Here is a 25,381-nt window from a genome sequence, read left to right on the forward strand (position 1 = left end):
TTCCACGCTAACCATTAGAGAAAAAAGAGGATGGTGAATTGAAATTAAAAAAAAAAAAAAAAAAAAAAAAGGTGGGATTGAACTCGAAAACGTAGGGTAATTAGTCTTCCTCGCTAACCATTAGGCCAAAGAGGTTATTGAATTTAATGAGTTGGTAATTAAGTTAAGAATCATAGGAGTCACCACGCATGCACAGAAATACATATTGCTTTTAAAACTGGCTGAGGGCGCTTTCTGTTGGTATTTGTTTTCTCACAAAAACAAAATGTGACAAAATTTGCTTAAAAATGAAATTTTCTCATTATAGAAAGGTTTCCCTCTCCATTGACTGAGAGCTAATCTCATTTTGGTGCAGTGATGGTCACCACCAGGCCATCGAGCTGTCATTTGCATTTGAATAGTTTTGCTTTATACGGAAAAGACAAACAGCCGACACGACAGGGCGGAGAGAATTTTTTAAAAGTTGAAGAAAAAAAAGATAGACAATAATCGATTTGTGAATCTGAGATATTACGATCTAGGAAGTATGCAAAAACTTCTCCCGGAATCTGATGCAAGAACCCTGATGCAAAAAGCCTTTCGTGGACATACACAAACGCGTGCACCCATTTTGCCTTTTATATTATAGATGAATTGAATAATTATCGGCATTTGCTTCCCTGATATTTTTTGTTAGAATTCTTTCTAGAAAGGCATCAAGTACTTTCGATAAGGACCACATAAAGGTTGCTAACATCTTTTAAGTGAAAGTGTTTCGATTGGAATGAACTAGATTTGAACTTAACATACCCTGCATTTGCTACTGCTTCTTGATACAGTGTTAACTTTTATGTTACAGTCCATGTTGTTTTTGTGTTACCCCCTTACCATGACTTCAATCGTGTAGGCTTTTAGGACAGCTGACTCAGTTGCTATACGGAACTGGCTTCTTAGTTCATTTTACTTCAACTCCATTCTTGTTACATAACTGTTTTCATTTTTCTTTTTTTTTTCTTTTTTTATTTACTAGGTTTAGCAGGTGCTATATTTGTAAGCGTTTCTTTTAGTCATTTTAGCATTGTCAAAACCGTATGTTTTTAAGATGGAATCTGGAATTTTTTTTTTAATTTTTTTATTACTCTTAACTACACTTGTGGTAGGAGTGGGTCTGCTGAAAAGTAGTTTTGGATTAACTTTTTTCATCCATGTTGACCAGAAAACTTTAGTCAACAGAAAGGGAGTCCTCTTCTATTATGATAATGCTTGTCCTTGCACAGCATTATCGACCAAAGATTTTCTAGGATAATTTAGTTGGGAATCTTGCCCCATTCTGCACATTCTCCTGACTTAGCTCCCTCTGATTATCACTTTGAGGAGTTTAAAACCATTTCGATGACCATAGATTAACATTACAACAGGAGATTGAACATGAATTATGTTCATATTTCACATCAAAATAATTTTGCAAGCGAGGGATTTGTAAGCTTGTTGATAGATGGAATTAAGTTATAGAGAGCAAAAATTGTTATTATGAATAGTTTTTTTTTAAGATTTTGAAATTGGCAAAAATATTTTCCCCAACATTTGTTCTGATGTTGCATTTCATCTATTGTCTTCAGTCAGTAAGAGAGATCTTTCTAAACGGAGGCAATTTTTATTTTTGTTTCTCTATCCAGAGTAATTTTTTTTTTTTTTTTTCCAAGGCTGATTTTTCACACATTAATATCTGATCTTGTGTCTAACTCTGCCCTCGTGGAGCAGCAAGTAAATAGGGACGCTAGTTAGACAAATAAAGGCAGTTCTAAACAAATACAAATTAGCAACCAAAACAAAGGGGGGGAATGATGCTAAACACTCGATTTACTTTTATTATTATATTCATTTCAAATGTTGCTAAGTGCTTGTTTTGTAAGCTTTCTCGAATCTCCCACTGAAATATCAAGATAATTGTTCTCAAAATGTCTGTCTCCTCGGCAAGTAGCTGCTAATACAGTCCTCATTCTTAATTATAACCTTGTGCTATCCACTTAACTGTGCATAGCTGCGTAAGACATTCCTTACACTTAAAACTAACCATTTAAAGGTAAAAATACTTCGGGACAAAATTGGTATTTTTAGAATCCATACTTTTTAAGCAAGACTGATTTGCTAATCTAATGTTGCAACACGTTTTATAAATATTTAAAAAAAAAAAAAAAAAAAGAAAAAATTAAATAAAAAGCATAATTTTATAAGCATTGATTTATGAAAACCAGTCTTAAATTATTGAAGGTTGTAATTTTGTACGATTCTCCAAGTCTAGTAATACTAAACCAGTGGTGACAATGACATAGGCATAAATCTTCAATGCTGTATCCTCTTCCTTTTCACTTGTTCTGTTTTTCACGGAGATAAGTCAGTTCGGAATTAAATTTATAATTTGTCAGACATATGCCAATACGTAAAACAGACGTTAAATCAAATATGATGCTGAGTTTTTTCGTATTTCTTCTGCTGTTGGCATCTCAGCACATTTTTAATTTTATATTTTAATTGAAAATTATTCCATTTTAATTTTTTCTCTTTTCTTTCATTTCTTTTTGCCTCCCCACCTCCATTTCACTTTTGTCCCCCCCCCATCCGTTTCCGTTGTGTATGCACCCCCCCCCCCACTCCATCGGGTCCACATTTCCCTTTTCATTATTTCGTTATTTATATGATACTATAGCAAATGTTTTGGAATTGGATTTCTACACAGAACCCACAAAGGTCATACCTCAGGATTATCTGGTTTGCATGAAGTTCTATTTGGCTGCAGATATTAATACCTGCAAGGTTGTAAGTTTTTACTTAACACACTGGACATTAAGGCATGGTTGGTTACATGTGAAGTTGCGGATACTTGAAACATCATTCATGTAAAGTGGGTTGAGCTGACTCTATCTTCGCCACTGCATCTCTCTACTGCCAAAGTTTGACAATTTGAAGTCTATGATTGAGTGATCTCTAGCCACTCACTGTTCGAACAACAAACTACATAGACCTGAGGGTGGGGTCAAGTTGAACTCCAGGTCAGCTTTAAATCAGCTTTTTTTTATTATTCACGATATTACGCCTTCTAACCCTGTAACTGCTTCGTAGATGAACTCGTAAAATACACCAAACATTGTTATTTTTATTCCTTTTCCTATTGCGAAACTCAATCATGCTCTGCAAATTCAAAACAACCAAACACGATAAATATTTGAAGATATAAAGAATTTGAATCATAAAACCTTTTCCAAAATTATTGGATTTGGCATTAAATGATCCGAAAAGGATTGATATGCCATAAAACAAAATACAAATGTAGCATAAGCACTGTGCTATTATTACTGAAATCATCTAGGTGGTTTACAAAAAATGCTGGCAGGTAGCGAAGTGTTGAGCACCTTAAAATCTTAATACAAAAATATAAAATAAAAAAATCTATCATTGATTTATTTAAAACAAATCTAAATTAAAAAAAAAAAAAATAAATTCATTATAAAAAAAACATAAAAAAATTTTTTTGCTCCATAAAAATTTATGAATGTGTTTTTTTTTTTGTTTTTTTTTCCTTGATTTTAATTTTGTAAAAATTTTGTAAAACATATCTAATAATTATTCAAGAATATTTTTATTTTTCATTGAATTAGTTTAATATTTTCCACTGAACAAATTGGCCAGGGTTTGCAGAAAAAAAAACATGAAACTTTTGTTTGGCACCTTCCAGTGTTTTCTGTAAATCGCCTGAACAATTCCAAAGATAACACGGTTCTTGTACTGCCTAAGTATCTTCACAAACATCAAATTAATACAATGGCCAACCTGGTGACATCTGATTTAATGAGTAAATTTAAAAAAAAAAAAAATTAAAAAAACTGCTTGTTACACAAATTGGCTATTCATGCAAAACTTGCTCGTGTAGTTGTAAAGAATGATCGACACAAGGGTTAAATCTTATCTTGTACAATTTCAGGTTAAACTTGAGCATGATGCAACACTTCTCCCTTCCTCAACAGTGCTTCGGCTGGGAGGTGGTGTGGATCTTGGCCATCCTGGGGTGAGAACATTTTCTTTGTTCTAATATTGTCGTTTGTCTGAATGTTAAGAACAGCTTAAGAAAATTTTTTTTTTAAGAAAACTAATTTTCCAATTAAAACTTTTGATTCCAAATACCCTCTCCCCTGCTTTTTCAGTTAATCGTTCTGAAAAACACGTTTTGCTACAAATGTTTTGTGACGCTTCTTGCTTGGCACTTATGACATTAAAGATCTCAAAGCCCAGCTCTTGAGAAAACAATTCCCTCTAGCACCAAAAGTTAAGATACATTTTCAAAACCTGATTCCCACCTCCAAGGTGGGGAGAAAGCAAAACTATTATTCTACAGAAATTGATAACTCCCCACTGCAATAGCTTTCAAACTTTGTTTTTCTGTAATGGATGCATGTCCAGAAGGAAAATTTTCTTGCATGCTTTTTTTTTTTTTTTTTTTTTTTTTTTTTATTTATTCCCCCCTCCCCCTGACAAAGGAAGTTATTGAACAGAGTATTTCATTCTGTTCATTTGTTTGTTTGTACTTATCGCAATAATCACGTCTTAGATTTAAAAAAAATTTTGCACAAATATTAGTCATGATTAGGGCTATGACAACAGCATATTCTTTTCATTGTTTTGACTCTCGAGTGTGTGTGTATGTATATATATATATATATGTGTATCCGACATGATCAACTGAGAACCGCATCACTACATAAAAAGATAGGTCTATATCCATTGATATCTTATGAGAATCAAAACAAAGAAAAGAATATGCTGTTGTCATAGCCCTAGTCATGACAGTAAATTTTTCACTTGTGAAGGAGGCCTGCTCGGTTTGTTTCAATTTTTTAAAAATAAATTAAATGCATTTAAGAAAACAGCGGTGATGAGTGATTTGATCTTATCAATCAAATGCTGTCTTTCAGGACACTTCACCACAGAATCCGCACGGCTCCGCAAGCGTTCTTAATCTTGCATGCTTTCCAATCTTGTGTGCCATGTAGTAGGTTATTGATGAATGTGACTTTTACTTCAATTGGGATGATTACCTTAAGACATCTAGAGAATAAGCTTGATACTACATACAATGACTTGCCAGTCGCATCTCTGTTGCAACTACTTTATAAGATGATCATTAGCAGGGCTTTACGTTGCAAGTGAAATAGTTGCATTTGCAAGTTTTTTTTTTATTTTTTATTTTTTTTTATCATCCAAAGCTCAACCGAGTGAAAAATGTCTTTTCAACGTTTTATTTGCTTTTTAATAAAATGAGAAATCAAATTATTTAAACAAAAACAAGTTTAATAGAACAATGTTTTTTTTTCTTTAATGAAGGCTGTTTAAAAAAAGACATCTAAAGAAATTTGAATGTTTATACTTTCAAATCTTAGCATAAAATTTGGTGCATATTTAGAATTACCATTATTTTAAAAAATGTATGTACTCGTCACAGAAAAAGATGTCATATTACAAAAGTAAATGAAACTATTTACTTGTCAAAGGTTAACGAAAGATAAATTTGTCTGTAGAATCCTGATTAGACACTTTTCGTTAATCTCAACCTACATGTCCACAATAATGAATTTTTGTTTCTACTTGATATGACCACAGGCTTGGTTCGGGTGTAGGCTGGTTTTACAGAGATCTTTTTGCAGGGTGTTTGCCTATTTCATCATCAGCTTTCCTCTTGGTTTGGTTCCCAGTGACTTCTAATCTAAGCTCCCATTCCTTCATTTTATCTTTAATCAATGCAATGCCGTAGCGCTTTTGGATATCTTTAAACAGCCCAAAAGTATAAAACAGTTGCATATTTATTTAAATTCTTCATTGCCTTTGAATATTCCTGCCATTTTATGTTGCACCATTTGGGAAACACTTGTTTAGCACAATCAAAATGGTGTAGGAGTGGTAAGATCGTGACTTTGTATAAAGAATATAACTCTTCTTGACGCCACGGCCCTGTCGGTGGGGCATTAGAATACGCCGACTGCCCCCCTGCAGAGGGTACAAGTCCCTCAATGGGGGTCCTGGATATGACCTTAAACTATATCCAGTGTTGAGGCCCCAGCTTGTGGGCTTTGGGGAGTGTGAAGCCACCCTTTAATTACCATTGCTCCCAGGTCCACTTTGATCCGGAGTGGTAGTACCTGTTAGGGTCCCAACTATGGGTTAAATAGAAACCGACGTGAAAACAACAAATATATTCTATTAAAAAAATTCTTTAAAATCTTTGGATTCACCATTAAATAACCTGAAAAGGGTTGATATGCCGTAAAACAAAAACAACCAACCAATCTTGATGCCAAATGGAAACTTGGATGGAACCTTTAGGTTAGAGAATTCAGTTTAAGGGCACTTAAACTTATTTAAATGGAAGCAAAAAAGTGAGAAGGTTGTAAATAAGAGCAGCTTTGAAGGCTACAGATAAGAGAGGATGATAAGGGCAAGGAGTTTGTGTCACGGGTTCAGTAATAAAACTGAAAATAGGCTTGTACGGAATGCCTACTTAATTGAGATTTCAGTTTTCTCATGTCCGATTTTTGAATCGGAGAAAATTCATTGCTTTAACAGTCTGACCTTTTAAAATTGTATCAAAATTGTCAGATTCCAATTTAAAAAAAAAAAAAAAAAAAATGAAAAATGCCTAAAACAAGAATATCCGCATTAAATGGTGGTTGCATTTATTAAGTTAGCTTAATTGCCATACCTATTTCTATGTAGAATTTTCTGCAATTTAGTTTAATTGCCATACATTTTCATAACTTATTAACTAGCTCTACTCATGTATTGAGCACTGTTGAAGTAAATACTGAAGATAGATTTAAAAAAAAAATTTTTTTAACATTATTCATTGATTTAGACAGAGTATTCAATTCATAGATCTTTATAAAACATTTTTTTGGTCCCCCCGACAAAGGAGGGTGGACCTGTAAATTCATCCTTGTCCGTTCGTCTGTCCGCACTTTTCTAACTATGCCTCGGAAATTTTTAAAATTTTGCACAAACATTAAACATGATATGAGTAAAAAGTGACAATGGATTTTCCGGGAAAACTCCGGTTGCTCCCCTAGGAGTGCCTTTCTGGTTAAAATAGCGAAAATTGATGCTTTTGTGCTTGAAAAAAATTGATGCCTTGGACTTTTATAAAACTTTCTGAAAAGTTGTAACTGATTTCTACATAATTTTGTTTGTCTATACTTCGCGATAACTCTTGGGTGTGCCCCAGGGGCTCTTTTAGAACTAATAAAAACACTCCATTTTTGGGACTATTTTACCATATTTGTCCAACATTTTCTGTGTATGTCTATTTAGCAGTTTTGCATGGTGCTGAACTCAAATGTACATATTAAGGCCTTAAACTACACCGTTTGTTCATTTTCACCAAGATTTGATGTCCCTTTGGTACCTTTGGGGCTAAATGGGGGGGGGGGAGCTGAACGTGGTCTTTTTTTTTTTTATGCCTCGTTCACTGTGCACTCACAGAGGACCATGCATGCTTCACTATTTTTATTTTATTTTTTTTTTTTTTAAATAAAAATGCTATCCTCTACTCTATGAGGACCAATATGTTGTATATAGGTGGGGTGTGTGAGTAAACCTCAGAAAAACTAAAAGGGATTTTTAATAATAATTGAATACTTGCTCCAACAGCACTAAAGTGCTTGTATCTTGATGTAGAACTCTTGTTGGAGACTAAAAAAAAAATCAACTGCAGCTTTGACCTCCTCTTTCAATGGGTGTTGGGGATGGAAGACAGAGAGGGAGCAGGTCTGGCAAATAAGGTGGATGGAAAACAAGTTTAACTTCAATCATGAATTATTGCCATGGCAGCAACTGAGGTGTGGGCTGGTGTTTGTCTTGGAAGAGAATTCCTTTCTCAGTATTACTGGCTTTTTTTTTTTTTGATTGCTTAGGTGTTTCAACACTCCGGAATAATGCTGTTCAGTCACTGTGTCACCCTTCTGAAGATTTCAATCAGTATGACACCTTGGAAATCCCAGAAAACAGAACAGCTGAAGGAATGATCTTAGCCTTCTTTTGAGGTCAGAGATTTTGTATGCTTCTACTGCTCTGATTGTTCTTTGGTTTCCGGTTGGTAGTGATGAATCCAACTTTCATCGATAGCATAGCGAGAAAATCAGCTTCAGACAGTTCAAGATTGCTCTTGAACACAACGGTGCACCTGGTGTTTCTGTTACGGTGTCAAGATGAAAGACCCACCTTGTAGAAAATTTTTTTTTTTTGTCTGGATACTTGAGGGATATTTGAAGGCTCTTTTCTATCTGGGTACCTGGGTGTTTGGAGTTGAGCAAAAAAAAAAAAAAAAAAAAGTGGTAGTAGGCAGGTAGTCTTGAACCCATACCGGAAAAGAATGTGAAAAAAAAGTGATGTCTTTGCTGTTGCGCCCATCGCCAAACAGGAAGTGACAAATGTTTAAATTAAGGCTAGTCAATCGAAAAGAGGGGATGACTTTTGAAAATATCGGCAAAAAAAAAAAAAAGCAACCTCCATCCTTGTAGACAAGTGTCCAGTTGAGGGTGAAAGAGTTTTCAATATTTGTCGTCCAAAGGGTCGAGCTTTAAAACAATATGGATCTCGTGAAAATCCGTCGCCTCTGTGGAAAGTTTTAGGCAGACATACATACATTCAGATAGGTGAGATTTATATCATAGACGGCCTGATATTAGATCTTGCAGAATTATCTGCAAAACAAGTTCCAAGATGATCCTTGGTTATTGCTGTTGGGGAGGGGGGGGGGTCATTTTGACCGTGGGTCACTTTCAACACTATCCCTGCCATACTTAAATTCTCTAAGCCAACATGTGACTTGTATATGAAAGGACACTCTACTAATGTTCTCAACATGTTATGAATTTCTGAGTTATGCCTTTCAAATGCAGATACTTGATAACTACAGAAATCTGTTTTCTACATTTTTCATCAAATCTTTGACTCTTCTTCAAAAAGCAGCAGAAAATGTAACAAACATGGTGAAATCTTAAAATTTGCCAAGAATACTTTAGAAAAGTTAAATTTATAAAAAAAAAAAAAATCATTGTTTTGAACATGGCATCAACACTTCTTATATGCAATGCTTAAAACTTCTCATACATCCCTTGTATATTTATATATCTCATAGCAATATATATTTTTAAAAATTGCCCTGAATAGCTAGAATGGTCTGGAAACAGGATCTTTTTTTTTTTTTTTTTTTTTTTTTTTTTTTTTTTTTTTTTTTTTTTTTTTTTTTTTTTTTTTTTTTTTTTTTTTGTTAAATTTCATATGTGCAGTGGGAGGGGATCTTAAGGAGAGGAGCATGACCATCAGGTTTATGAAATTAGTGGGAGCTGTTCCTTCCCTCCCTATTTGGGGAAATTCATCTTGTTTTCAAATTTTTTTTCTATTAGCCACTCGCATCACTGGATATAGCATGGAGTTTACATAATGCTAAAGTTATTATGTAAATATTTATAAATAACCCAGTTGTTCGACATAATAGCATAAGATGGGTTGAAATCTGCAACCGATCCCATTACTTTCCAGCACGGAAAGTCAGCTGAGTGTCTCTTGAACTAGTTTTGTGTCACCCACGTACAATAACTATTGCTGCCATATGTTGTTGCTGTAAATGTTGGCTACTTGGAAATCTGGTCAGATTAAAACTGTAAATGATCTTTTCTAAGAGTCGTGTCAAGACAACCTTAGCAGGGTTGTGGAGTCTAACTATTAAGAATACTAAGTTGGATGTTTTAATCTCAGAACAATAAAGTTTGAATACTGGAAGACTTTAAAATAAGGAGTGAGTCTGATATTTTGAGTCAGTTGAACCTTGCCATCACAAACTTTTACAGAATACATCCTATTCAGTTGAATGTCTGTTTTATATGCTGATGTGCATTGAACAGCTTTAAGAAATTGACTTCCAAAGTAACCTACTTCTGGCCGGGTTTTTGTTTATCCCTCTTTCCCTTGGGTTTATTATTATTTCTTCCCATGTGAACTGAAACTGATACTATACTATAAATATTATTTTATGTTACATTTAAATAAACTCCTCAATTTTTTGTTCTTTTTGACAAGTTTTTCAAGGTGTTCATACATAATTACCTAAAAATAGTAAATGCTGATTTAAAAAAAAAAATGGTAGGGTTAGTAAGTTTGCCATTATTATTAATAGTAGTACTATTGTCTGTATCCTTGTATTTTACAGTGAAACAAATCAATCTACGGTACATGCTATACTGACAGCAGCAATAATTGACAAAGTCTTTATAATTTAAGTAAAAGCATAAAAATTGTAGGTTGGATTAAATCTCTCAACCAGCAGTAATTATCACTTTTTATACTGATTACATCAGCGTTAAACTCTAGTGTTCGTAGATTTACAAATCTATATATTAATATGATAGCGTGTGTTATTTTCTGTGTCACACTTACATCCGGGTCGTTTAATTATGTACTTCCATTTGTAATAAATAATTTTACAAAGAATTCTTCATAAGTTTTGGTTTCGATTATAGCTGATGCCACTCAAGTCATTTAATTTTTTTATAAATAATCTTACTAAGAATTCTTCATAATTTTGGTTTTGGTTTCAATTACAGCTAATGGCGCTCCAATAATTTTTTAAAATTTTATCCAGAATTCTTCAGAAGTCTTGGTTTCGATTTTAGCTGATGGCATCTTACTAATCTTTTTTATAAATTTTATCAAGAATTCTTCATAAGTTTTGGTTTTGATTATAGCTAAAGGAACTAAAGTATATTTATAAGTTTGGGATTCGGTTTCGATTAAAGCTGATGAACCCAAGTCATATAGAAATATTTTTTATTTTTGGAATCACAACTTTATAATATATAACAATCAATAGAATGTTAACTCTATAATAATATATATACAAAATCTCCAAGAATTAAAATATCATATTTAAGCGTATTTTATGACCTGGCTATGCCGGGTGTCCCTGCTAGCTTGGATAAATACTTTTGCAGTTTTAACAAAATAGCTGCAATAATATCAGTGTCTCCATTTACGTTGAATATCTACAGAATGTTAACATCAATATATTACATATGAATCAGTTCCCTGTGGAATTTCCATAGATCCCGCTAGTTAATATTTAAATACTAGCAGTTCATCCTGGCTTTGCTCGGGCCCTATGTACTGTTCATAACTTTATGTGCATATATATATATATATATATATATATATATATATATATTAAAGTGTGCATATGTATGGTAATGCCTTTCTATATAATAGACTTTCTTAACTACTATAGAGAAAAGTTAGACTGCAGAGGTAAAAATTTTTAAAACTTTGACCACCATTTTGACCCCATAACATTGTTTTGGACTGAAATCAAATTAAAATGTTCGACCCATGTTCAGGTAACCTACATCTAAAATTTAGACCTAAAATTGGCGCAGGAGTTTGGTAGAGTCTGCAAAGATCAACTATTTCAACCTTGACCTCTTTGCAGCAAAACTTTCGCCCAACAACTGATTAAAAAGCTTGCTGCATGTCTGATTACCCTTTATGTAAAATTTCAAATGTTTAGATCCAATATTGGCTTAATAGTTTGCTAGAGACCACAAATGTAAGATGTTTTGAACTTTGACCCCTTGGCAGCCAAATTTTCGGCCAAAGACCGATTAAAAAGCTTTCTCTATGTCTGAATAGACTTTATAAAAAATTTCAAATATTTAGACCAAAAATTGTCTGAGTAATTTGGTAGAGGCCGCAAAGGTCAATTTTTTTTTAAACTTTGACCCCAATTTTGACTCCTTAGCATTTGTTTTGGGCTCAAATCAAATTGTAAAGTTTGATCCATGTCCAAAGAACCCATATCTAAAATTTCAAGTGTTTAGACCCAAAATTGTTGGAGGAGTTTGGTAGAGTTCTCAAAGGTCAAATCGTTGAACTGTGACCTCTTAACAGCCAAATTTCTGGCCGAAAACCGATCAAAAAGATTTTCCCAAACCTCAATACCCCTTATGTCAAATCTCGAGTCTGTAGACCGAAATTGATAGTTATTGTGTAAGAAATATACACACACACACATTTTCACTTTTATAGATATATATATATAGATGTGTTCTCCCTACTCCTTGGGTTCAGCACTGTTGGATGTAAAATTAGCAGTGTTCATTAGTTCTTTATAAAAACACAAACAGCACACTCTTTGAGTACTGGTCTTTCCATGAAGTAAGATTTGCTTTTCTTGCTTATGTTGGTATAGTGGACAAAAAAACTTGGACTGTCAAAAGAGAGAAAAAAAAAACAAAAAAAAACTTTCAATCTCTGCTAATCAATGTATAGACACACTGAAGAACTGATACAGCAAAACAGTCTGTGAATAACTACTTTGTGTTTTTCCGTTAAAAGTTACTATGCCAGCATTAATTGAAATAAGAGATCCTCAAAGAGGCTGTAGAATCTTGGTGCCATTTTGTAATAATTAACAGTAGCTATACGTGACTATTGTTAAACTGCCATCATGCCAAGAAAAGATTCTTAGAACATGTATTGATTCTCTGGATTTCAATTCCTGAAGATTTCTTAAGATTATTACTTGTAAATTTTCTAGAATCAAAATTATAAGGGTGTTCCAAAAGTAATGCCTCCAATTTTTTTATTCTGCCCAAATGGATTAGAGAAGATTGCAAATTACATTATTATGATGACTGAATTTATGCGTTCATCACTTCTGAAAGTTTAATCTGTTGCAGATATTGGAGGGAGAGTCTATGAAAGCAACCCCTGTCATAAAATGTGTTATTAAATATCTGGCAAAAGTGCATCAAGAATGACGGTGACTATGTAGAAAAATAAATTAAAAAAGTTGCTTATTTTAAATGGTACCACGCCCGTCTTCATAACTCTTCAATGTTTTCAGTTAAAATAGGAGGCTTCACTTTTGGAACAACCCTCATCTCTCTCTCTCTCTTATATATATATATATATAATAGCAAACAGTTAATAAAACATGTTAAAAAGACTTTGAAAAAAAAAACATATTTAATCTGAAAAGGAAACACTTGATAAGTGGATAGTCCTTAATCCAGAGTTTCGAAGAAATACTTCCCTTTTCATCAGAGGGTAGGAATGTGGGATCGAATTTTGCATACAAAAATATTTGAAAGAACAAGTCAAAGATCTTACTTGATACCAAAAAAGTGAAGCAGAGGGAATATGGTGAAGAAAAAGGTGATTACACGTGAATGGATAGTCTGCTGAAAGATAAATTATCCAATGACGGTAAAATCCAAAAATATAAATCCAAGAAAGTTAATTGAATTTCCATTCACACATGTAAAATCCAAGGAAATCACGTCATTGGAAGATGGTCCAAAATAATCCAAAAGGCCGAAATCCATGGAATAATTCACAAATATGTACAAGGAAAAGGGGAAAAATTCGAATAATATTAATAAAAGAAAAATAAGATATGCATTTGGCATGACTGCCGAGACATAATGTAATTAAGAAAGATCAGGGAAAAAGAGAAAAAAATGGTGATAGAATTAAATATAAAATAGAAAAGCAAATATCAAAATGACCCAGACAAAATGATGGTAAAAGGCGCAAAAAATATACGGCAAAAAAATAGGTCAACTGAAATGTACAGGTTATTACTTAATAAAATGTTAGCAAGAGTTGTTAAAAGACAATGGAAAAAATAAATAATAAATAAAAAAATAAATAAAATATAAAATAAAAAAAATTTAAGGGGAGAGGATGGCCGGTATCTGCAAATTCCGGATAAAGCAAGTATGTATGTAAGTAAATGCATGTAGTAAAATGTAAGTAAATATACATACAGGATATGAATGTGTGGGTAGATTGATATATTAGATAGGAATATTTAAAGACTACAACGGAAATTGCAGATAAAAAAACTGACCAAGCAAAGAAGAAATAAAGAATTAAAATAAAGGATTATTAAGTTATAAAGTATTAAGAAAGTATGTAGAAAAAAACCGATAATGTTAAAGAAAAATTATATCTATCTGAAAGGTTAAAGTAATAACTATGTAATTTCAAAATTACCATAATTAAATTTGGACTTATGTTTACAGAAAGATCAGTTCGTTTTTAGAATTTATTATATTGTTACTTTCATGGGAAGTAATTATAGTTATAGCTTCGGTTGTGCAGAGATGACATGGCTTAGAGCCTGGAGTATACGACTTGGACTTTTTTTATGATAGTCCATTTGATTGAGAAGGGGGTATTATTAGAGTTAAAGTTTTTTAGTTAAAGTGGTTTGAGAAGTTCCTTGGTTATTATTAGAATTATGGTTGTTAAAAGAAGAAATGTGGTTTGATATTCTTTTCTTAATGTTGAAGTAGCGCCGATATATGTATGTACTTTATTAAAAGCTCGAGGTTTGATATTAATTTGCTGATTTGTATTAGTTAAATAGTTTGAATTTTGTTCATAGTGTTCAACAAATAGTGGGACAATGATTGTACGAGGACTATTTTGGAGGGGATAATGAGTGTTGTTAGTGTTAGGATGGCTGTTAGGAGAAATTCTCATTAATATTATTATTATTACTATTATTATTGCTAGTTATATGATTGTAGATGGAGGGGATGCTCGAGTGGTATATTGGATTAGTAACTATATCAGATGGAGGATGGGAAGCTCAGTAATTGTGCAAGAATATAAAACATCTTTATGAGTGCAATCATTATTGAGTGGACAATGATGTTTGTTATTACAATTACAGTTTTGGGCTTAATTGGGAAAGGGATTTTTTGGGCCGATTTTAATTTTTTTGTTATTAGATGTTAAGATTCTTTGTGCTAAATTAGGCATTGTTGAATAAGAAATCCTGATTGAATTTTTATTGAAAATAGAACTATATCTGTGTGGGTATTTGAAAGAGTTTTGTACAATGTTGAAGAATTCCTTAGTTAATATTAGTTTTGACATTTACACTAAATGGAGGATTAAACCAAATATTTTTCTTTCTCCTGATGCGACTTAGATGTATTACGATTAGTATTTTGGTTTGGATTATATATGTAGACTGGTACATTGTTATTGATAGTGGCAGATCTTGTTATTTGAACTGGTTTCTTACGAGTCATATTTATGTGTGATTACAGCGGCCTGCAGGAGGAGCATAATGGTTGTATTTAAGCTTTTCCTTGTGTCCTGAGTTCCTTAAGGCATTATTGAAGAAAGTAGCATATATATATATATATATATATACACACTAGCTGGATGCCCAGCGTTGCCTGGTCGTGCAATACGCTTAAACATATTTTAATTTGTGCAGATTACGTATATTATAGAATCAATCCTCTATAGATTATTATATATTACGAGGAATAATTTGCCTGGTGGACTAATTCGAAAAAAAAATGTTATTCATCAAATTCTGTCTGTGCTTGTTTACAATATCACATCAGCTGATAGTTGGGTTTGACAATGAATGCCCTGGAAAAGTCACTTCTGATTAATGTTTAGTTTTAAAATATGCAAATGAAAAAATGATTTGTGGCGATTTTAAATGGTATATCTTTAATCATAAATTGAACTCATTAATAAGAAAAAAAATTAAAAACTTAATTTAGATACGCCTGGGCTTAAGCAGGACTATTCTATCTGTAGTTGAATAATCTACCACTGAACTATACCTCCAGATAACAATAGTTCTGTTTTTTTTAAAGAAATGATTTGCTGAGAATTCTCTCCCTTGGCTGGTGTAACTGAAAAATATTCCCTTGTAAAAATTCTTTTTTATCCATAGGAAAGACTATTTTTAGGATCTGATTTTTAAATTTTCGATACTTGTCGAATGAACTTCTGTACAAAACATATCTAAGAACACTGCCAGAAATATAATTTACCTTTGTGTGAAATTTGCAAAAGATGAGCTTAGCAGTTTCGGAATCTATGAGGAAGGAACACACAGTGACATATATATATATACACTCGGGGTTTTTTATTCAAAAGTAATGGACTAGTGAATTCAACGAGGTTGTTAGTGCTCAATAAAAAGAGCTGATAATACTTGTTTATTATATAAACATGCTCACATCCCGCTGCTACAAACAGCCACTTGTTTCAATCAAACAACACAAAAACGTTGATTGAAACAAGTGGCTGTTTGTAGCAGCGGGATGTGAGCATGTTTATATAACAATAAACAAGTATATATATATATATATATATATGTTTGATCACATCTTTGAAAACCTTATTTCATAGATAAATTTGAAATTTAAACCTTTACTTGGGAACAGAAGTGATACAAAATTGTTCTGTTTGGAATTTTACCTATCCTGGGACGGATATTCTAGTAATTGATGAGTTTTACAATTATTTCAATACTTTAATCTAACCCCATATGTATTTTAAGTGTGTGTCTATGAAAAGTGGTAATTGGTCTTCTGTACCTCGAGGGAAAAAGTATTTAGTCTGTTTAAAAGCTTTAAACCAACTTGATGTTCTTTGCCACTCAAAATCCTGTGATTAAATACCTAGCAGGTGGTAATATCATTAAGTGGAAGTGCTGTATATCCTGAAATAGAATTTAATATTTTTAAGCACTCTACCTAGCAACATATCTCTGCCTAAGCAATGCCGGGTAAATGCATTTTTATCATCAAATATATAAAACCCAAGTGGAAAACTTAATTCAAACACATTAAAAGTTTGTGGTAAAATTGAGTTTTTTTTTTTTGTTTTTTTTTTTTTCCTTTTTATTCCCCTTTGCTTTCTCCTTCTTTCACTTTTCTCTTTCCTTACTTTCCTCCCTTGTCCCCACCCCCACTTTATTTTCCTTCTCTCCTTGTATTCCCTTTCCTCCTTTTAATTTCTTGGCTCCTTTCACTTTTTTCTTTTTCCCATTTTCCTTGGGACAACATTAATATCTGGTTTTGGTAGCTACTGTAAAAAAATCACCATGGACTTTTTTTGGGTTTCGTTTATGTATCAAGTTCTCCCTTTTGAATTCCTTTCAAAGAATTTTCTTTCCTTTTACTAAGAGAAACACAGCAATCTAATGAAACACCTTAATTTGATTTCTCTTTATTGATTAATGTTTATTGAAATACTGGCCTCGTGTTGCAGTAGTATGATTTTGCTTTGGCTTGTTTCCTTTTCAATGATTTTTTTTTTTTTCCAATATAAGAATAACATGAATAGGAAGTAATATTGATACAATTCCAATGCCAAGTCTGGCTCAGATAATTGAACAATAATGGGGACGAGATGACACATTTCATAGTTTATCTATGCCAAGAGTTTTTTTTTTTTTTTTTCCTTAAAATTCCTATTCCTAATTGCTCTATCTTTTGTACAAAATCTAAGCAGCCAACATAATGCATCTCTTTTAGGAAATTGTATCTACTACATTGTGTATAAAAATTTGCAGTTTTAATTTTTTTTTTTTTCTTCTTTTTTTCATATTTTTTATTCTACGGACGTCCGGCACGCACAGAGACCCAATAATATTCTATCTTTAGACAGAAAAGTTGTAACACTTCATTAAAAATAAACCATTCCTCAAAAAGAAACATTTCAAAGTGAAGACTAGTCTTATATATATAATATATATATATATATATACTAGCCCGTGTGTTTGGAGGTCTGTTGAGCAAAAAAAAAAAAAAAAAAAAGTGGTAGTAGGCAGGTTCGAACCCATACCACGAAGGAGGAAAAAACGTGAAAAGTGACGTCATTGCTCGGGTGTTTGGAGGTGTGTGTGTTGGAAGGAGATAAAAAAAACCCCAAAAAAAACGTTGGCCGGGTGTTTGGAGGTGTAAAAGAAAAAAAGTTTTAGTAGGAAGGTAGGCTCGAACCCGAAGCCTTGACGCGAAAGTGGAAACAAAAGGGAAAAAACCCAGACACCTAACGATCCCGGCCACGAGGGGATAGGAAATGAAAGCTGTCTTAATTTAATGTTTATAAAGTGAAATTGACGGGTGCGAGAAAGTTAAGTCGCGTGATGTTTGACCATATTAAGGTCAAACTAAGTTTGGCGCTACAAGCCAGTTTGTTTCCCCCGCCGCAGCATTCATTTTTTTATACTGAAAAGCGTAACGAAGACGCAACGATTGAAAAATATCTCAAAAATAGCTTGTAAAAGTTGGGCAAATTAAAGATAGACATGTCCCCCGTTCTTAACTCGTAGATATTATGATTTAGACAGTATATAAAAAGTTTTAAGGAGTGAGCCGGCCGAGAAGCCCAGCGAAAAAAGCCTTTTGCGGACATACACAAAAAGTGCACACACTAACACATTTTCGCTTTAATATATATATATATATAATCTTGTTTCCATTGATAACCTGAATTGTTCAACAATGGTAAGGATTCCACTAAAACCGGAGGTCTTGAATATGACCTTAAACTATATCCGATGGTGAGGCCCTAACTTGCGGGCTTTGGGGAGTGTGGAGCCACCCTTTAATTGCCATTGCTCCCATGTCCACTCTGACCCGGATTGGTAGTACCAACTAAAGCCAGAAGTACTAGAATTAGATTGGAAAGCTTTTAACAGAAATAACCTCACAACTAAATTTGTAGGTATCATTGATATGGTTGATATTCTGTGACTTGTTTCTTTAGTGATTTCTTCAAATGGACTTAGTCCTCATTGGTAAGGTGTTAAGGTAGAAATCTTATCAACAGCACACATTACAAAAGCTTTTTGTTAATTTATTTTCAGCATATATGTTGAATTCCATCATGTGGTCACATCTTAAATGAGTTTGTTTTTCCAAATCAAGCTGATTCTGATTTTCTGTTAATTTGTTTATTGCTAATAGAAAGCGTCCAAGTGAAAGACTATTTCTGTTAGATGTAATGGTTGCCTTCACAGCCTGAATTACAATGTATGATAGTTATTCAAAATCACATTCCCTGACACCAGCAACCATATTTGCTCCTGAATCCGGCAAGACTAAGAAAACCTTAATGAAGATTTTATACTCACCCAGAACATTGTGCAATTCTTCACTTATTTTTGCACTTGTGTGTGCATCAGAGTATAGAGCAACTCTAAGCACAGCTTTACATTTGTTCAAAGTCATTTGAAAACCGACAACCTGTCAAACCCAGAAAGGGAGCATTATCTGTTGTATCTGTCCAAATGTCTGTAGTCCATGAAATGCTGCTAATTTCACCAAGTGACAGTTGAATTTTTGTTTTACTTTTGTAAATATATCAAATTATTTTGCAGTGAAGTACGCTTTTGATGGAATGCTGTAATTTGAACAAAGTTTTGGAACAAGCCTATTAAATCCAATGTCAGATATTGAATATCAACAGCAATCATTTGTCTTATCAGATAATGGATCTCTTGTGACATGTGGTCATTAATATCCCAAACTTTCTTTTTGGCCAATATTGATTCTTTAGTAGCTTGCTTTGCTGGAGGCTCCTCTGCCACTTGCTCTTGGAATGTCCGTCTCTGAGTATTAGTTGTGCTTCTTTTTCTTATCTACAACTTTTGCTTCTTTTGAATAAATCTTTCTATAATGGTGTAACACATTGATTGACCAATTTCAACCATCGTTACTAATCCTCACGGTGTTGTCCCACCATTCATCTTATCCTTGAGTGACCTTTGGGTCTTGATAAATGAGTCTTAATAGAAAAAAAAAAAATACTAAAGCTTATCATTTCTGCATTTATTATTTCAACCAAGATTTTCTTAACTTCACTCTATCATCATACAAACTATTATGTGTTTATAAATGAACCTATATTTAATTTGTATTAATTTATTTAATGTACGTTGATTCCTCTACAAATATTTTGTAATTATTGCTCCATGTACTGAACTGGAATAAGTAAATTCTAGCAATCGTAATTTTTATTTGCCCATCCTATACGTCAAGTATTTTTGTTGCTCGTATTAGATTGTCTCATTCTTATTGTTAACTATTTAAATTCTGCCCCCACTTCAGTATGTCTGGCAAAATGAAAGTTACGTTGAATTGATCAATGTTTGGTTCGTGTATAGCCTAGCATTCTTGTTGCTGGGAAAGTTGTCAGTAAACTTGATCAAAATATTAGTCATGGTCCAATTGTGAACTGATGTCATTTTGGAAGTGTCAAGGTCACAGAAAAAGTGGAAGTAAAACTTCGGGTGATAACTTTAGTTTTGTTTATCATAGACTCTCTACTTGGCCCATACTGTAGCTAATGAAGTCCTGCATGCTGTATGAATTTGATTTTTAAAAGTTCAGTCTGACTGAATTTCAATTTTTTTTTTTTTTTTTTTTTTTTTTCTTTCCACCAAATTTGGTGTATCATCTGGTGCTTTTTGATAACAGTAACCGCCACGGTACATGTATTTCAGCCTCATCAGATACAGTTTCCATGGCATAACTTTGCCCATATTTCATTCAGTATGTAGTAAAGCCTAAATAAGATTTTGCCCCATCCTGTTGTCAGGTGAAGGTATACAGTCTCATCACTGACTTATGTTCATGTTCTGTGTGTACTAGACTAGAAGAAGTAAATTCTAGTAGTCATGACTTGTCTCCCTACTCGCATTTTTTCTTTTTTTTTTTAAGGTTATTCTGCTTTTTATTACAATTTAAATTTTGTGCCAGGACCCACATTCGGATTCATTTTCATTATAGTTATAACAAATTTGCCCTTTTTTTTTTCCTAAAGTATTTTTCTTGTAAATCTAATCAGTTTTAAAAATGGGGGAAAAAAAAGTTAATGTGTAGGTTGTTTTTGGAAACCTGTCACCAATCCTGTTCATCTAATGTAGTCATTATTTTATGTCTTTTCTAAATGTAATTACCGTATCACAAGTTACAATGCGACTTTATCTTCACTTCATGTATATAACTAAGCTGTAACCTTGAATGTTCTCCATCAATATTAATATATGAACATGTCTTTATCAAACAGCCATTTGCAATGATGGTATAATAAATAAGTAATGAGTTGCACTGTTTTTTTTTGGGGGGGGGGATTATTTAGATTTTGTACATTTCTTTTTTTTGTTTTTTACAAAAAGCAAATGTCTTTGTAAAGACAAAATAGGTCTTCTGATGAGATGTGAATAATCACATTGCAACAGTCATAACTGACCAATAGAACCAATTATACATCCTTCTAAGCAGCACAGAGTAACAAATTAGTTAACACATGAAAAGGAACAAGTAACAAAGCAAAAACGGGTATTCTTAAAATGTGTGCATTCAGTTTATGTATTTCATGACAAAAATGTTATTCCAAGATCAAGCGAGAAAAATGTTTCCAGCTTAACTGTGATAGACCAACGAAAGTACTGTTCAAATTCTGATGCTCCAGTAAAAAAATGCTGTTTCCAGATGCAGTGCGCCAGATGGATAGACAAAAATGCTATTTCTAGCTGCAGTGCATCAGATGGACAGACAAAAATGCTATTTCTAGCTGCAGTGCATCAGATGGACAGACAAAAATACTATTTCTAGTTGCAGTGCATCAGATGGAGAGACAAAAATACTATTTCTAGCTGTAGTGCGTCAGACGGACAGACAAAAATGCTATTTCTAGCTGTAGTGCGTCAGACGGACAGACAAAAATGCTATTTCTAGCTGCGGTGCGTCAGACAGACAGACAAAAATACTATTTCTAGCTGCAGTGTGTCAGATGGACAGACAAAAATGCTATTACTAGCTGTGGTGCGTCAGACGGACAGACAAAAATGCTATTTTCAGCTGCAATGCGCCCGACAGACTAAGCCTTTTTCTAGAAATGCTCAGATCTATTTTAACTATGTCTATTGAATCTGTATTTCGTAATGGAAAAGTTATTTCAACTGTAGATGGACCAAGCCAGTCTTAGAAGTGAGGACACATCTCAAATCTATTGATCATTGAAAATACAATTCATTTCTTTTTCTGCAAATTCTATTGCGTCTTTCATTAATGCCAAGCTTTCATGTTTTATGCAATTCCATTCCACCATCCTCTCTTTTATTGTCATGCTCTCTATCTCTCTCTCTCAAATATTACACCAAAAAACGAATTATTAATTTGGTAAACTATCGACCAGTCCTCCTCCTACTACTACAAAAGTATTGATTTTTTTTAATTTTTTATTTTTTTATGTATCAATAATATTGCTTAAGCGGGTTTTGGGGTTAAAAATAGTATTTTTCATCCTTGGTGTGGTCCTATGTTTAGATGTATCAACTCCTCTCCCAAAAATGCTCATTTCATCAGTGTGGCAGGGCAAACTGCTTCTGCTGATTCTATTCCTGTGATATTTAAGTACATCATTTGAGCAACCTGGGATTCCTATGCCAAGAACAAGATGTTGCTTTTGTTTTTTCTACTAAAAATCTATTTTTCAGACTGACTGGCCGAGATATAAAGGAATTAAATAATTTATATTTATATATGGCATAATGACGTTAATACACCTGTTCCCATTAGATAACTGAAGTTAAGCAACATTTAGCCTGGTCAGTACAAAATGGGTGACCATTTGGATTTCAGCATTGTTTCCAGTCATCTAGCATTTCTTTTTGCCACTGGACTCAAGCAGTGCCTAGTGCCAATTCAGGAGTATAGTTGGGAATTGTGCAACATCTCTTAGAATTACCTGCATATCTATCCTTACAGAGTATCCATTGTCTCTTTAGACTGAACAGAGGTTGTCTTTTGGCGAAAATTAAATTCAGATTTAATACTAGTCGGACTTATCCAGTTTTACTTTCACTTTCAATATTTTTTGTTCCAATCAAAGAGAAGTAACTATGGATGAATGCAGTTATATATAGTGATCATTTAAAAAATAATTCTGATATTTTCTGGAAAGAATTAAAATTTACATGGGGAGAACAATCTCCTCATGAGTATATAAAAAGGCAATTTCTTATTACATTTTTATGGTAGTTGTGCAGAATATGGACCACGTTGAGAAAAACCGTGGGGAGGGGCATTTTTTAACCTAACAATTTCAGATACCATAAAACTTGAATTTACAATCAAAATCCTATCAAAAAAAAATAAAATAAAATAAAAATAGCATGGTCATATTCTGCATAAGTTTTTTTTACTGATTCACCAATTATCAAGGTAAAAAGTCACTGAAGGATAAGGGTTAATGAGTGTAAGTTGAATGACGAAGGATATGAGAAAATTGAAACTGATAAAATGGAAAGGAGAAAATGTGATTATATACTGAAATTTTATGCCAAGTATTTATTAGATTTTAAGACAATGTTGTAGTCTTCAGAGAAGTAGTTTTATGGTAATGTTCCACAGATAGGAGTCACTATCAACTGAATTATATCTTGTAATATAAGAGTTTAAGATTAACATGCCATGAGATAAAACTTGATTATTTTTATGATTACGGTTTCCAATTTTTTTTTTTTTACATAGGCATCGCCACTTATCAAGGCTAAAGGCCACTCGAAGATAAGGGTTATAGAGTGTACAGTAGACAATTGGACAATATAGTAATTGTTAGTAATGGAAATTCGGTAAATTTGTTAACTCAAGTGAAACGGCTCATCAAAACTTGTTTACGTTAGACTTGAAGACAACCATATTGTAGTCAACTGGAAAGCAGGAAAACTGAAGACAATTCCACAGGCGTGCAATTCTAAGAAAGAAGCTTTGTTCATGGAATCTACGTTTAGGTTTAGGCACAAATAAAGAGTGGGGGGAATTATTGATAGTGTTTTCAGCTAGACCAGTGTTTCTTGTGAAAGTTTGGTGAGGGGATCCCATAGATTGGAGCTCAGTCGAGCACTTCCCATGAAAATAATGAAGCGGAGGCAAACTCGCAACATCTCTTCAGTAAAAAGGTGTAAGGGAAGAGAAAAGGACATCCCCTACGATGTTACGAAGTTTATTTTGAACTCTATCAAGGTAGGATAAATCGTTTCTAGCAACTCCTGCCCAGATATGGCAACAGTACTCCATCCTTGGACCTCTCCCATATTAAGAATGTTTTCTAACTACAGGGTTTGCACAGTCTTAAAGAGCTTGAATTTTGAGCTTCACCTTGAAAAGGCCCTATTTCTATTTATTACTTTTAAAAGATGGGAATTGTCTTGAAAAAAAAGCTTTAAAATCCTATTTTATGTCCCGTAAAAATTTGCACCGAAATATTAAAAGTAAAATCAAAATAAACACTATTAAAATATTTTTTAACTAATTAAGATGATACTAGTTTTGTTTTTATGTTTTTATATATTAAATTTTGCTTTGAAAACTTGAATTTTGTCTGGAGAAGGCCTTTAATAAAAGCTTGAAAAGTCTTTGAAAATAAACATTGAAAATCTATATGAACTTTGAAATAATGTTTGGAAAAGCTCTTAACATGAGGTAGGTTTTCTTTAAGAATTTATTAAACAGAAATTTAAAAAAAAAAAAAAAAAAAAAAAAAAAAAGCAACCGGAAGTGAAATGATTACAATAATTATAAAGATAACCAACTTGATTGTAGGCTTGATTATAATTTTGATTCTTGTCAGCATATGGGAATTTATTTGTAATAATTGTTAAAATATACTTCGAAAAATGTTACCAATGTTTGATATTATTTTAACATGCACAATTATAAAAGCCCGGTCGTAAAATATGCTTCAATATATTTTAATTTGTCCAGATTCCATATATATTATAGTCGTGATTTCAAAAGTAAAAAAAAAAAAAAAAAAATTTGGGTGCCATCAGCTAGAATCGAAACCGAAAGCAAAACTAGGATTCAAAGCTGGTGCTGTTAATACTGTAATAATGTGACACGCATAAGCATTGATACAAAATAAAATAAATTTATAATGATTTTTCTTTTTTCAATTTTGACCCCTTAAAACTTATGTTGACCGGCTAAAGACCCATGAAAGAACAGTCCATAAAAAAATCCAATCATTTAAGGCCCATACCGCCACTCTGCGACTTTAAGTTTCGGAAGAGATAGTTTGAAAATATGGAGACAAAGACATATAGCCTTTTATATATTAGGTTTTGATTGGGGGGGGGTATCTTCATTTCTGATTACCATCCATAAAAGTAACTTTTATTTCATTTATAACTTAAATGTTAAAGGTTTCAGGGTTTGGAGCAAGAATACATACGGACCTTTTTCATTCTTGGAAAAACATCAGGTGCACCTCCAATGGATTGAAGACAACTTTCCGAAATTTATTTACCATAATCAACGCTTAGTCGATCTTTGGGCCCAACTTCCAAAATTTAATATCATAAAATGTAAAAATAAGAATAAAAAGATACACTTTTATGGTCTGGGTTAAGACTTGGAGTTTCTTGTCAATCCTAGACAACGCTAAGTGTCCCTGATAGTACTTGCACTGTAACTGCAAATGCTATTTTCTCAGGTGTTGTGTATTTGATAATATTTACCTTGCTCTG

At 33.0% G+C, this 25,381-nt stretch overlaps 1 protein-coding gene across 4 annotated transcripts in view; it reads left to right on the forward strand.

Annotated features, from left to right (window-relative positions):
- Positions 1–25,381, forward strand: part of LOC145259974 (uncharacterized) — a 147,368-nt gene that overhangs the window by 25,257 nt on the left and 96,730 nt on the right. For 2 of the 4 annotated variants that reach the window (XM_080117962.1, XM_080117964.1), the window contains exon 2: positions 3,959–4,042. The exons of the other annotated variants lie outside the window; for them this stretch is intronic. In XM_080117962.1, the coding sequence (XP_079974088.1) occupies positions 3,959–4,042 (84 nt within the window). The remainder of the gene's footprint in view (positions 1–3,958; positions 4,043–25,381) is intronic. 4 annotated transcript variants of the gene reach the window in all.

The sequence above is a fragment of the Euprymna scolopes genome, chromosome 35 (genome assembly GCF_053919585.1).
Source record: "Euprymna scolopes isolate OS-2025 chromosome 35, ASM5391958v1, whole genome shotgun sequence".
In the NCBI taxonomy this organism is placed as follows: Eukaryota; Metazoa; Mollusca; class Cephalopoda; order Sepiida; family Sepiolidae; genus Euprymna; species Euprymna scolopes.